This window comes from Notolepis coatsorum, assembly GCF_963971535.1.
Source record: "Notolepis coatsorum genome assembly, contig: SCAFFOLD_268, whole genome shotgun sequence".
Lineage (NCBI taxonomy): Eukaryota > Metazoa > Chordata > Actinopteri > Aulopiformes > Paralepididae > Notolepis > Notolepis coatsorum.
The window spans coordinates 289259-304465 of NW_028172854.1; the positions used below are offsets into that span (position 1 = coordinate 289259).

The 15207-nt window shown below is 46.9% G+C and overlaps 1 protein-coding gene across 1 annotated transcript in view; it reads right to left on the reverse strand.

Moving 5' to 3' along the window:
- The window catches only part of LOC311247965 (CUB and sushi domain-containing protein 1-like), a gene marked incomplete at both ends in the record, with an annotated part of 213058 nt that overhangs the window by 180846 nt on the left and 17005 nt on the right, over window positions 1-15207 (reverse strand). Inside the window, 2 exon segments of the mRNA XM_084338937.1 lie at window positions 6967-7107; window positions 9858-10043. Coding sequence (XP_084195063.1) covers window positions 6967-7107; window positions 9858-10043 — 327 coding nt within the window.

Sequence of the window (15207 nt, forward strand, 5' to 3'; positions counted from 1 at the left end):
TTTGACCCTTCAAACCTCCCACTCGGGGCAAACCTCCCTCTCAGGGTGCCGTTCTAGGCCTGGGTCCTACACAGTTTTAAAGCCTGACAGTCTCTTGTTTGATACCCACACAGTTTAATACCTGACAGTTTTTAACCTGTAATAAAAAGCAATAGACAGAGTAAAATAATACAGTGCAATAATAGAATAGTAGAATAGAATAGATAGTAAAATGCAATAGAATGGACAGAGTAAAATAGTGCTACAGTACAATCAACAGCGGGGTGTGTTAGAAGGCTATGGTGAAGAGGTACGTATGGGAATTTACTTATTACCAAAAGCTGATGTTGTGTTTGATGCTTTTCATTCTGGGATGGTTGGGGAAGTTATAGAGGAAGTAAACACCTGGTGGTTGACATGTTCACCTGGCGTACACCAGTTGCAGTCAACATTTTAATTGCTGCCAATTAAACTATCATCCCCTCTTCAGTCTTAACGAACGTAGGCCTGGTCGATCCCCTACTGCCTGCGCGTATTGTGAATACATAATGACTTCATCCCATAATTTGCTGACTTTCTTTCAAATACAACGCCAGACTATTTTGTCTCCAATCAGTGCTATGATTTCATAGATGGATGGATTGGTGTTGCAATGAGTCATTGAGCATCCTGATGGCCTGGGGATAGAAGCGGGGCTCACAAGTAATTAGACTAACAAAGGCAGGGCTGCTCTCAGACTAGAAGGTGTTTTGATTGATTGATTGAAAACTTTATTAACAGATTGCAGAATGGGTACAGTACAGTACAGCTCAATACATACAATTGTTAAGGGGATGCAGACCAGAGAAAGACTTTCGTCTTGTTTACATCAGGGTCCCCCATTTTCAATTCATCGTAACATATATGACATACACGACATACAGATAGACAGTACTGCTACATCTATACATTTATGACATACCAGATTTGAAAATACAGTACTGTTTGTGATACAAAAAGACTCCAGAAAAAAGAGTAGATACATTTGACGTAGAAACTGTACATTTGTTAAGTGTGTGTGTGTGTGGGGGGGGGGTTACATTGCTTTCTGGGTAAAGTAGTCATTATGCATAAATGGCTCCGGTTTCTTTGAGGCCCTGTAGCTCTGGAATAGCATGATTCATAATGCATAGATTGAAAAGTATCCGCTTTATTTGTAAGTGATTATTTTGAAGGTATGAACCTGTACGTTCATATCATGTAAACAATTGTAATAATTGAAGATTCCTCTAAAGGGCCCAGAGTCTGTGCTGGGTCACAATCACAAAATAGCTCAGACCTCAGATAGGAGTCGTGATTCTTGGTGATTTTAATATTTGTGTTTGCTGTCCGTCTAAATATAGAATAGAATAGAATAGAATAGAATAGAATAGAATAGAATAGAATAGAATAGAATAGAATAGAATAGAATAGAATAGATTAGAATAGAATAGAATAGATCTTTATTGTCATTGTTACAACGACATTTAAAAATGCAACCCTAGGTGCTAGTAAAAATATAAAAACATTCCTAAACACAGTATTACATATAAAAACAGGGGTGGGCCATAAATAACATTAATATAAACAGGGGGGTGTAAAGATAATTGCACTATCTCTAATGTTGTGTGTGCGTGTGCGTGGGGGGGGGGGGGGGGGGGTGCAAGGGTGACGGTTGTTTTAAAATTTTGCTGAGTTTAGTGCACATATGGCCCTGGGATAAAAACTAAACTTCAGTCTGTTAGTCCGGGTGGGCATGACGCTGAAACACCTGCCCGAGCGCAGCCGCACGAGGTGCTTGTTGCCCGGGTGGTGTGGGTCCTTCAGTATTTTTACTGCTTTTTTGAGGCAGTGGGAGTTGTATAGTCCCTCCAGTGAGAGGAGGGGGCAGCCGATGATCTTCTTGGCAGAGTTGACGACCCTCTGGAGCGCCCTCCTCTCTGCGGCTGTGCAGCTGAGGAACCACACATTTATGCAGTAGGTGAGGATGCTTTCCACGGAGCAGCGGTAAAAAGACACAAGCAGGTCTTGTCTGAGGTGGTAGTTTCTCAGTACTCTCAGGAAGTAGAGTCTCTGCTGTGCCTTTTTCACTATCGCCGTGGTGTTGATTCTCCAGGTCATATCTTGAGTGAATTTATGCATCGGTCTAATTACTGCTCAGTTTACTACCGGCCCTACTCATACGCTAGGCCACACACTTCACCAAGTGTTATCGATTGGTTTCCCTCGATTTGCAATATGGAAACAATTTACGCCCGTCTGTCGGATCACAGCGCCGTTGCATTTGACACCTCTCTGCCTTTTTTCGCAGACCGAATCCACTTTATAGCTGTCTGTTGCTCCGGCTCCGTTAGCTCCTTTGATTCCCTGCTGTGTTTAGAATGAGATTTTAGAGAGAATTAGAATTCATTTATTTTTATTTGGTTATTTTTTCTCATTTAATTTTATTTATATTATTGGATGCTGCTATGGTCGAGGAACCACAACAAAGTGAATTTCACAATTTCTTTGCTGTAAGGTACTGAACGACGTAACAATAAAGGAATCTGAATCTGAAGAAGAGGATGAGCCGTGTGTCGTCGGAGAAGATAGCTTCTCCGAGATAGAAGGAGCTGTGGCCCATCATCTCATGATTCTGAGTACGTCTGGCTTCTCACGAGACTCACAGGCCCGTCTCAGATAACTACAGCAGGTCCGCCCAGCGGGAGACGGAGAGGTTTGGACGGAATATGCGATGCGCTCGTATGCATGCGGTCCTCGTCCCTTCTGCCCTTTGCCCCTCAGGTAATCCCCAACAAAACTAGAGGTTGTTTTTCTCACATCATGAGAGTCGGCGTAACCCATAAAGGATGCAGGTCAACTCCATTGTCCCCGGTGGAGCGGGCTGTGGCAAGCGATCACATCTATTCTATAAAGATCCCCGTCCACACACGCGCTTTCCACACTTTAAAAATGTTGTATATCGAATAACAATTTGTCTGGTATGGTTTTTCCAACAAAAAACATTCAATAAACTACTGACATAGGATGGCTTAGCAGCATAGATACACTGAATACCCTCATTGAGAATGAAAGGATCCAAGAGCCAAGAATTTGTTTCACCCAAAAGCAACACTTCTTAGGTTACACATTCTTGATTAGCTTAAAAAATGATATATTTTGTTCATAGATCATTAGATGTAGGCATAATAAAAAGAGTAAGATAAAAATAGACAGAGTAAAATAGTGCAATAGTGCAGTGCAATAAAATAGTAGAGTAGAATAGATAAAAAAAAATTAAAATTACAGTGCAATAAAATAGTTCTGGATTACTGTTCAACAGTTCACAGTCGTCTTTACCTTCTCTGTTTGGTATCCACAGTTTAAAACTTGACAGTCTTCCCTCCGGTTTTATACCTGCACTTTGACCCTTTGAACCTCCCAATCAGGGCAAACCTCCCTCTCAGGGTGCAGTTCCCTCTCTCAGGGTGCAGTTCTAAAGATGGTGGCAAGAACCGAATGAAAGTTATTTACTAAACAAGATTACATTTACATTTGGTCATTTAGCTGACACTTTTATCCAAAGTGACTTACAAGTGCTGTACGACAAGTCAGCAGGAAGGGCACAACTCTTGAAATTTGAGTGCTGCAGTGTTGAGTGCATAGTAGTAAAGACATATTAGTAAAGTAGGAAGGGTGCATGATAGTAGAAGACAGTAAGAAGGTTAGTGGTTTTTTTTTCCACATCAGAATTATTATGTATATTTATGTTCATTTATGTTTCTGATTAAACATTCAATGAGTAAATGTGAATAAAAAAACGTTTTTATATTTTGAGTAAATGTATAAGGTACTGTAGCTTGATATGTGAGTTTTAAAGATGGTCTAGATGAATCCCGCAGTGGAACCTTATGACATGTAATTGTGTCAAGGGTGTCTCAACCCAGCTGTTCCAGTGCCTCCTGCTCCCGCATACAGAGTGGCACTCGTGATGATGAAGGACCGTTCACTCCATCCAAGAGCTGAGGGCTTGAATGGAAAGCAAATGGAATCCGGCCCCCAGTCTCATTTCGTTCTGTCCCACAGCGACAGAGGTAAATATTGGACCTTTCTCAAGGTGAAAGTGTTCTGAACACGTTGGCATAGAATGACCGACTTCCAGCTGGGGGGGGGGGGGGGGGGGGGGACAAAAAAAACAATTTTGTTTGTGGCTTATCCAGCTATCTGAAGTGTCCCCAAAACGGCACCCGTTAAGAGACCCGCCCCCTAGGGAGACGAGCGCTACTTCAATCCCACCATCACAGCTCCTTTTCTCCATTATCTCTGGTTAATAATGTGGGGAGGGGACCTCTGGCAGCCCAGGGTCTATTAGGTGTGTTCAGCTTCTCCTCAGCCCGGCCAGCGTTCGAGTGTCCAGCAGCTCTCTCTCAGCAGTTGATCTGCGCTACCATCTACGTTCTAGGCCTGTCCCAGAGGGGGGGGGGGGGGGGGGGGGTCATTCCATTTTTTTATCAGACATTAAGCACCCCCCACAGCCCAAATGGAATGATCCAAAAGAAATACAAATAAAAAGTTTTAGCCAATAATAGTCGACTATACAAATCCTTAGTCGGGGACAGGCTTAGAACGTAGATGTTTTTTTTGCATTTTTTACGGCTCATTTCGATCGATTGGTCGACTATTCGACTAGTCGAGGTTAGCCCTACAACGTTCATGGCCAAACTGGGTCCTCATTTATCAACAATGCGTAGAAAGTGTTATATTTTCGTTCCTACGCACGGAATTTAGAATGTCTCTACGCACAGAAAAATCGGGATTTATCAACCGCACACTCCGTGTTGATAAATACCAATTGTTCTTACCGTCTATGCTCGTGCACGATTGTAAGCATTTGCATACAGAGCCGCCCCTAATTAACCATATATGGTAATGAAACACCCCCATGGAATGTGGAATAGTGTACTAAGCGAACTATGAGAAACTTCACTGAGAGCGAGATTGATCACGGAGGTCTATCTCAAGCACACGTTCATGTCGATAAATCCCACACTTTGCTTAGAAATGATTGTATGCACGGTTTACGCACGTATCTCTGCGTACACAGCATTGATAAATGAGGGCCCTGGAGTCTGTTGACGGCTCTGGTCCAGCCCTTTAAGCGTTTACATTACACCCTCCTATTCCCCGTGTTCAACTTTAGGATGTTTACTAAGATCCAAACATTACTAACATAGCCGGATACTAATACGCCGACAGCTACACACATTACCGTTCGCATTGCCATTCATATATGCATTAAAATGTTAATAGGCAGAATTACCGAAAAGGTCTCAGGGCCCGGTAAAGCCCCAGTAGTGAATTAATTTGACGTTTTAAACGTTGGCTTCACTCTCACAATGGATGTGTGTTTATCAGTTCATTAGTGAACGTTGTTTGGGACGGCACGCTGATTGTGTTGCTTTCTAATGCCACCTGTGTTCACAGATGAATGGGGGCTGCCCTTCTGTTTGCGTTTGAATCCAGGACAGCGTCTTCAGAGACCCGAGGAGGCCAGAGGCGACGTTTAGGGGTTAATTTGTCAAGCGCGAGCTGCCGAGGAAATAAAGAAGGAGATCACTTGGGAGGAAACTGTGTGAAACGATGCGGAACACATGGAAAATCAAGAACCATTCATCTAAAACCCGGGAGTGGAGAAGCAGGCAAGAACTAGTCAAATTCAGAGTGGATGAAAGCCACGATGGATCGGGCAGAACAAGCGATTCAGATTCAGAGCCAATGATCGGAACTATAGTCAAACTGCAATTAGATCACAGAGGTGCATATTGTGCGGTACTGAGGAAGCCCGTTCGTCGCAGCACGACACCACTCCACACCGCTTGAGTCACGGTCTTCTTCTCTACAGCATATAGGGCAATGTGGCTGTATACCGCCACCTAGAGGCTCTGATTCATCCTGTAATGAGGTTAACGATCCGCCTCTTGACAATGTAAATGGTCAAATGGAAAATGGTGCATTTATATAGCAGCTTTTTCTCCAAAGCGCTTTACAACTTTTGTCCCTCACATTTGACCCGTTCACTCACACATTCACACACCGACGGCGGAGGCGACCGTGCAAGGTGCCGACTTGCTCATCAGAGTTAGGGGTTAAGTGTCTTGCTCAAGGACACTTCGACAAGCTGCATGGGAGGAGCGTGAATCGAACCGGGAACCTCCGGATTACCAGGCGACTGCACTACCTCCCGAGCCACTGTCGCCCTGCATGTGTGTGTGTGTGTGTGTGTGTGTGTGTGTGTGTGTGTGTGTGTGTCTGTGTGCATGTGTATGTGTATTTTTACCGTTACGCATATAGACTGCCCTTCCAACTGAAAAATGTCAGGATAGAATAAAAATATTAGGTAAAGAGAGAGAGATGCCCCATATTCCATTGCAGTTTGCATGGCTTCCTCAGCGTGCCTCTCCGCGGACCTATATATTTTATGCAGCGTGGGTGGTGATGATGATGATGATAGAAACCGCTGTGGCGCATACAGTTGAATGCTGGTATTACACTCATTGAGGGACACAAAGAAGTCAAGTCCGATGGGATTTGGGAATCTCAAATACAAATCGGGATTGGAATAAAAAATGCATTTATATTAAACAATACAGAATATACAGCACTTCTGGGGTCTGTAGGGTAAGCACTTATTCCCTCCCCCCTGAACATTTATGGAGATGTATGGGCCTTTTAAGTCAGTGATAAAAGTGTCTTTCAAGGATAAGTTAGCTCCTGCACTGATTATAATAGTTCAATATTCAATATTTGATCACCAAAACCACCCAAAAAGCATAAAAAGGGGGCCCCCGCCCGAAAAGGGCCCTTAAAAATCGGGCGCTCGGTTTAAACACACACAGGTATGGTGCCCTTTTCAGCCTTTGAGCACCTGCCCCTCTAAAGTCCTGTGCACGTCCCTGTATGGATGGATGACAGATGGAGGAACAAACGTACTGGTGTAGCTGATGTTGAACCCCTTGCCGGTGTTGGAGTGATCCGACTGGAACTCCAGCCTCATGATGTGTCCGTTGGAGGCGATCTGGGACGGGACGTCCTTCCCAGAAAATGTCCCGAAGGTGGTCGGTTCTGACAGACCTAGAATAGCCCAGATAGAGGTACAAATTTAAAAAATATAATATATATATATATTAGTGCTGTCAATATATAAACAAAAATGTATTAATTAATTAATCTCACAATTTTCTGTAATTAATCTAGATTAATCTAGATTAAAAATAGCATTTTTATACTTTAAGACCGAAGCTTGTAACAGATATTTACTTGAGTAAAATCATGGAATTAATGTAAAATCAACACAAAGAAAGTATATTTAGATTCAAAGACTATTTTAATAGCTTTCTTTGAATACAGTTTCTCTCCTGTGAAATACAAAATGTTCAACAAAACCATCAACATTGACTCAGCTAGACCGCTTTCTTATATCCGCGGCGCTAGCAGAAATAAAAACAACCCAGGCCTACGTATGTTAACGTACAGATTGGCTTAGAGGACGATAATGTCTTGTATGAACTACCAGTAATATAAATCATATTAACAACAAAAATGTGTTCCATCTTCATGTCAGATGATTTTCAAATCTCCTACAATGGGGGTCAATTCAATGGCAAAGTCAATGCAAAAAAAGTACAAGCAAATATACTGCTCAGAACGTTGAAGATTTTTCACTCGATAGATTAATCTAGATTAATTTATTTTAATGCTTTAAATTATTTAAATGAATCTCCAAAGTTAACGCATTAACTTTGACAGCCCTAATATATATGTATATACTGTATATATATTTAGAGAGATTATGGGGTTGGTGGAGTTTCCAAATGCTTGAAAATAAAGCTCTTACAGGGCAAACACACAGTGAGCAACTGGATTGATGGATCACTCTATTCTGCTGGTGTGGACGGTGTATCTGTTGTGATTGTCTTTTTGTCAATTCCATCTATAGCACGGACTATAACCCATATTAGGACCAATAGGATACAGACCCTCATCTGCACCTTGTGTATACTGTTTACTTTTACTCATAGTATATATTCAGATTTTCTTTTTTTTATTGCCTGTATTTATTGTAACATACTGTATATTATGACCGATAAGGCGTACAAACCCTCATCTGCACCTTTGTGTATACTGTTTCATTTTATATTCAGATTACATTTGATTGCCTACATTAATGTATGTCTATTACCCTGCCCATACTGTACCTCCCATCCCCCCGTGCTGCTATGCCGCCTGCATTTCCACAAGGGGATCAATAATGGAATATCTTATCGTATCTGTCTCGTGGAGCAACGCGCTTTGAATTATTTAAAGGAAGCTTGTATCTCCGACCTATCAATACAAGTTGTAAAGGCAGCAGGAGCCTTTCAGCAGCTGTTCCACAAGTGTCCAGAAGAGACCACTGTGGACATTCTGCTGACCAGGAGACAACACTGTGGACATTCTGCTGTCCAGGAGAGACCACACCACTGTGGACATTCTGCTGACCAGGAGACAACACTGTGGACATTCTGCTGACCAGGAGAGACCACACCACTGTGGACATTCTGCTGACCAGGAGACACCACACCACTGTGGACATTCTGCTGACCAGGAGACACCACACCACTGTGGACATTCTGCTGACCAGGAGACAACACTGTGGACATTCTGCTGACCAGGAGAGACCACACCACTGTGGACATTCTGCTGACCAGGAGACACCACACCACTGTGGACATTCTGCTGACCAGGAGAGACCACACCACTGTGGACATTCTGCTGACCAGGAGACACCACACCACTGTGGACATTCTGCTGACCAGGAGACACCACATCACTGTGGACATTCTGCTGACCAGGAGACACCACACCACTGTGGACATTCTGCTGACCAGGAGACACCACACCACTGTGGACATTCTGCTGACCAGGAGACACCACACCACTGTGGACATTCTGCTGACCAGGAGAGACCACACCACTGTGGACATTCTGCTGACCAGGAGACACCACACCACTGTGGACATTCTGCTGACCAGGAGACACCACACCACTGTGGACATTCTGCTGACCAGGAGACACCACACCACTGTGGACATTCTGCTGACCAGGAGACACCACACCACTGTGGACATTCTGCTGTCCAGGAGAGACCACACCACTGTGGACATTCTGCTGACCAGGAGAGACACTGTGGACCTTCTGCTGACCAGGAGACACCACACCACTGTGGACATTCTGCTGACCAGGAGACACCACACCACTGTGGACATTCTGCTGACCAGGAGACACCACACCACTGTGGACATTCTGCTGACCAGGAGACACCACACCACTGTGAACACTCCGGTCACGGCAGGTGGAACCTCTCACGTCGGTTAGGGAAACAACACGGTACAGAAATCTGGTTGGCTGTCGATGGACGACGATCACCCAGAGTTCAGCAGTGGACAACCTTAAGAAACCCTAAGAAACCGTATGGCGCTTGGATGATATGTATATGATGTTCACACATGTTTCCTTGTTGTTGTTGTTGGTGTGTGTGTGTGCGTGTGCGTGTGCGTGTGCGTGTGTGTGTGCGTGCATGTGCGTGTGTGTGTGTGTGTGTGTGTGTGTGTGCGTGTGTGTGTGTGTGGCTTCACCCAGTCATCACCAGTGCTATGACCCTTGTTCACATTATGTGTGTGTGTTTGTCTCTTTCCCCAATAAATTGAATCTCCTACAATGGGGGTCAATTCAATGGCAAAGACTAATTCATATAAATCAACGCCTATTATCGTGTCTAGATTGTGTCTCAGCTCGTTGGAACGCTACACGCGAGGCGAGGCGAGACGCACGCAGCTACGCACCTTCATCCTTGACCACCAGCCAGTCGAACTGAGGCTCCAGCTCAAAGTCGGAGAAGAGCAGGTGGACCCTGCTGCCCGGCTCGGAGATGATCAGCCAGACACAGTTCAGGTTGTTACTGTACTCCTCCGGGTAGTTAGGAGACAGGATGGTGCCCGAGGGGGCGGTGAAGTTAAAGAAACACGAGACTGCGGAGAGAGAGAGGGGGCGGGGGGGAGAGAGGGAGAGGGGGGGGGGGGGGAGAGGGGGGGAGGGAGAGAGAGGGGGAGAGGGAGAGAGAGGGGGGGGGAGGGGGGAGGGGGGAGATAGAAAGGGAGAGAGATGGGGGAGAGAGGGGGGAGGGGGGAGAGGGAGAGAGGGGAGAGAGAGAAAGGGAGAGAGAGAGGGGGGCGGGGGAGAGAGATAGGGGGGAGAAAGAGATGGGGCAGAGAGAGAGGGGGGGAGGGAGAGAGGGGGGTGGGGGAGAAAGGGAGATGGGGGGAGAGAGGGGGGGAGATATAGGGGGGGGGAGAGAGAGAGAGAGAGAGGGGGAGGGGGAGAGGGGGGGAGAGGGAGAGAGGGGGGGGGATAGGGGGGAGGGGGAGGGGGGAGAGAGAAAGGGGGAGAGAGGGGGGAGGGGGAGAGGGGAGAGAGAGAGAGAGGGATAGAGGGGAGAGAGAGAAAGGGAGAGAGAGAGGGGGGGCGGGGGAGAGAGATAGGGGGAGAGAGATATGGGGCAGAGATAGAGGGGGGGGAGGGAGAAAGGGGGCAGAGGGAGAGAGGGGGGCGGGGGAGAAAGGGATATGGGGGGAGAGAGAGGTGGGGGGGAGGGGGAGAGGGGGGGAGAGGGAGAGAGGGGGGAGGGGGGAGGGGGGAGAGAGAAAGGGAGAGAGAGGGGGGAGAGAGGGGGGAGGGGGAGAGGGGAGAGGGGGGAGAGGGAGAGGGAGAGAGGGGAGAGAGAGAGAGAGGGTAAGGGGGAGAGGGGGGAGAGAGGGGGGAGAGATAAAGGGAGAGATATGGGGGAGAGGGGGAGAGGGAGAGATGGGAGAGAGAGAGAGAGAGAGAGGAGAGAGAGAAAGGGAGATAGAGGGGGGGGGGGGGGGGAGAGATAGGGGGAGAGAGATGGGGCAGAGAGAGAGGGGGAGGGAGAGAAGGGGGTGGGGGAGAAAGGGAGATGGGGGGAGAGAGGGGGGGAGAGAGATGGATATAGGGTAGAGAGAAAAAGGGAGAGAGAGGGGGGGCGGGGGAGAGAGATAGGGGGAGAGAGAGATGGGGCATAGAGAGAGGGGGGGAGGGAGAGAGGGGGGAGAGGGAGAGAGGTGGGTGGGGGAGAAAGGGAGATGGGGGGAGAGAGGGGGGGATAGAGAGGGGGCGGGAGAGAGAGAGAAGGGGAGAGAGAGATAGAGAGAAATAGAGAGGAGGGGGTATGGAGAGAGATAGATATAGAGGAGGGGGGAGAGAGAGGGATATAGAAAGAGAGGGGGGGGTAGAGGAGGGGAGAGATAGAGAGGGAGAGAGATATGGGGGGGAGAGGGAGAGAGATAGAGAGGAGGGGGGAGAGAGAGAGGGGGGGAGACAGGGGGGGAGAGAGGGGGGAGAGGGAGAGAGGGGTGGAGATAGATAGAGGGAGATAGGGGGGATAGAGAGAGAGGGGGGAGAGGGAGAGAGGGAGAAAGAGAGGGGGGAGAGGGGGAGAGAGATATGGGGGGATGGAGAGAGGCAGAGAGAGAGGGGGGAGAGAGAGGGAGAGGGGCAGAGGTAGAGAGAGACAGGGGGGAGATAGAGAGGGGGGGATAGAGAGAGAGAGAGAGGGGGCAGAGGTAGAGAGAGAGAGGGCAGAGAGAGAGAGAGAGGGGGAGAGAGAGGGGGGATAGAGGGATAGAGAGAGGGGGCAGAGGTAGAGAGAGAGAGAGGGGGGGAGAGAGAGAGGGGAGAGAGAGAGGGGGGATAGAGGGAGAGAGAGAGGGGGCAGAGGTAGAGAGAGAGATGGGGGAGAGAGAGAGAGGGGGGATAGAGGGAGAGAGAGAGGGGGCAGAGGTAGAGAGAGAGAGGGGGGAGAGAGAGAGAGGGGGGAGAGAGAGATGGGGGATAAAGGGAGAGAGAGAGGGGGCAGAGATAGAGAGGGGGGAGAGAAAAATGTGGGGGGACATACAGTAGATAGATTCTTAAAAAGGCTTTTTCTCCCATGTGATATTCAGATGGTTGTTTATCCTGACAGTCTCTATAACTAGGTGAAACTATATTACTATATTAGACATTCAGATGGTTGTTTATCCTGATAGTCTCTATAACTAGGTGAAAACTATATTAATATATTAGACATTCAGATGGTTGTTTATCCTGACAGTCTGTAGAACTAGTTGAAACTATATTAATATATTAGATATTAAGATGGTTGTTTATCCTGACAGTCTCTATAACTAGGTGAAACTATATTACTATATTAGATATTCAGATGGTTGTTTATCCTGACAGTCTGTAGAACTAGTTGAAACTATATTACTATATTATATATTCAGATGGTTGTTTATCCTGACAGTCTCTATAACTAGGTGAAAACTATATTAATATATTAGACATTCAGATGGTTGTTTATCCCGACAGTCTCTATAACTAGGTGACACTATTGTAACTGAGGGGTACAATTCCCTGACTGTATTGATAAGTATGGTATCATTAAACCACTACCGTCTTATGTACATTCCTACTGGCCATACAGTACACAGGTATCTAATGATGAACACTTCCCACAATGACTCGGTTACACACAAAACTGGATTTAAGTATTTATTAGCAGCAAATGGTACATAATATACTTTACTTTACTTTACTTTACTTTGGATGCGCTTATAAGGCAAAGGAATGTGCGTAGGCAAATCAATAACGAATGTCCATTCTCATATTACGCAGGAGATAATAATACAACCTGAATCTTAGGAATTATATCTATGGTACACTAGTAATATAGCGGGAGATACTGGTAGGGTCCCCCCGGTTGTAAGCCAGCAAGGGTAGAGGATTTGTCGGTAGTAAAGTCTGGGTCAACGATGATAAGGAGACTCCAAGTACAGGAGACGGTGCAATAAGATCTTGATCCGCAGACGAATACAGCTATTCTCCGTAGCATGCAGCTCCACATGGAAGAAAGCTAGCCGGCCTCAGGCTTCTGAGAGGCGGACTCGACGTGGCTCCTCACAGGGTAAATCCCACACAATTGTGGGTGTCGGCGATTCTCCGCTCCATTAATTACAGGACCAAAAGCAAATATAATCCAGCCGAAAAGGGCTATGCAGTCGTCGGTAGGTTATCCAGTGTACATAATCCACACGGTCCTCGTCTAGGGCCCCTCGTGTGAAAGCGCCATGGTACGCAGCCCAGCCTGGATAAGCACTCTAGCTGATACGAAGAAACGTTGGTGATGCTGGTCACTGTAGAACTTTAGCCGCACGATACACTATACACAAATAGACTATTACTGACTTAATAGAATAGGTCGAACTCGACGGTACAGCGTTAAACTCTGACACTTCAGTTATTAATTCGCACGCGGTCTCAATGCTCTATTTGGGGCCAAACAGGCCATACTTCACCGCACGTCGTATCGTGGGTGAGGCTTCAACTTTTAGTTACTAAGACTTCTGACTAAGTGCTTCTGTATTCACCTGCGCCGTATTTATACGCTACGTGAACAAACTAGTACCAGCTTTATTCCTGTCTCATATCCTTGCACAGAACCGTTCATGTCCAGGCAAGTCCCCGGCGGTGACTTTGAACCAGACCTTGAAGGTATGGCCATGGCGCCTGGTGGACCGCTGTCCAATAGGAGAATGAAATATTATGGTCTGTACTAGGCTAAAGGGATATTCCGTGTATATGTACAAGGAATATACAAGGGATATCAAACGATATACAAATATTATGCAATATATATCAATCAATAAATATATATATTCGGTTTAATCTGATCCTTCGTAACAGCCGCCTCCTAATTAGTCCCACCTAATTAGATAAGCAGAGACAGATTAACCGCACTGTCCACTACTCAATGTCTGTTGGGAGGGTAGGGCAGTTCACAAAGTCAGGGGGTCATGGTCGTCATCAATAGTATCGGGGAGCCTTGGCAACTCTATTAGCCTCGGCACGGGTCGGGTGTAGATCCGCCCTTGGACGAGCACTTCGGCCGCTCTGACCTTTCCGTCGGCACCGGTGATCACTTTGCTTACGCGGCCGGCCGGCCACATAGCTCGGGGTAGTGACTGGTCGATAATCATGACGACTGTTCCTTCTGTCAAATTGTCTCTCTCTTTCACCCATTTCTGGCAGGTCTGTAGAGACGGTAGATAGTTGAGTAGGAAACTGTTCCAAAACTTGTCAGCCAATACTTGACTGTACCTCCACATTCTTCGGCCGTTCGCTTCTTCAGGCCTGTACACTGTCTGTGGTAGCGCGGGGTCCAGCCGCACCATCAAGAGAGTGTTGGGGGTGACTGGGTCGACATCTGCTACATCACTTGAGACGTAACCGAGGGGCTTTGAGTTCAATACTCCCTCGATCTCCGTGAGGACTGTCATTAGGACTTCTTCCGCCACGGTCTGGGCCCCAAGCACGGCGTACAGGGCTGTCTTTATTGAACGTACTTCTCGTTCCCAAGTTCCACCGAAGTGAGGTGCATTCGGGGGATTAAACTGGAAATCAATCTGGTATGGAGCGAGGTGGGTCTTAAGTTCTGGGCCCATAGCTTGGAAGCTCTCTCTCAGCTCTCTTTCTCCGCCTTTGAAGTTTGTCCCGTGATCAGACAATAATATAGACGGTTTCCCTTTCCGCGATGTGAATCTTCGGAAGGCCATAAGGAATGAGTCTGTGCTCATGGTTGGAAGGAGTTCTATGTGCATCGCTCGGGTGGTCATGCATTTGAATACAATACCCCACCGCTTCTCGGTCCCTCTTCCTTTCTTTACATACAGCGGGCCGAAACAGTCCATACCGGTGGAGTGAAAAGGCTTGTCGCCGAGTCGGAGGCGACAGGGAGGTAGGTCAGCCATCCGGGGTATACTGGGCTGTGCTCGCCATTTACGACAGTCTAGACAAGTCCGCTGGAAACGTCTTACTGCTTCTCTCCCTTGCAGTATCCAATAACGACGTCTGATCTCCGCGAAGACTCTCTCTGCCCCGGCGTGATGCACGTCCTCGTCGTATTTCTTTATGATAAGCTCTGTGACCTTGTGTCGGCTGTTTAAGACTATCGGGTACTTGATGTCATCCGGTAAGTCTGGAGCTCTTCTCAGACGACCACCCACTCTGATGAGATTATGGGCGTCGCTCTCGGGGGCTAGGTGGAGCAATCTGCTGTCTGACGGGACGGGCTTTGCTCCC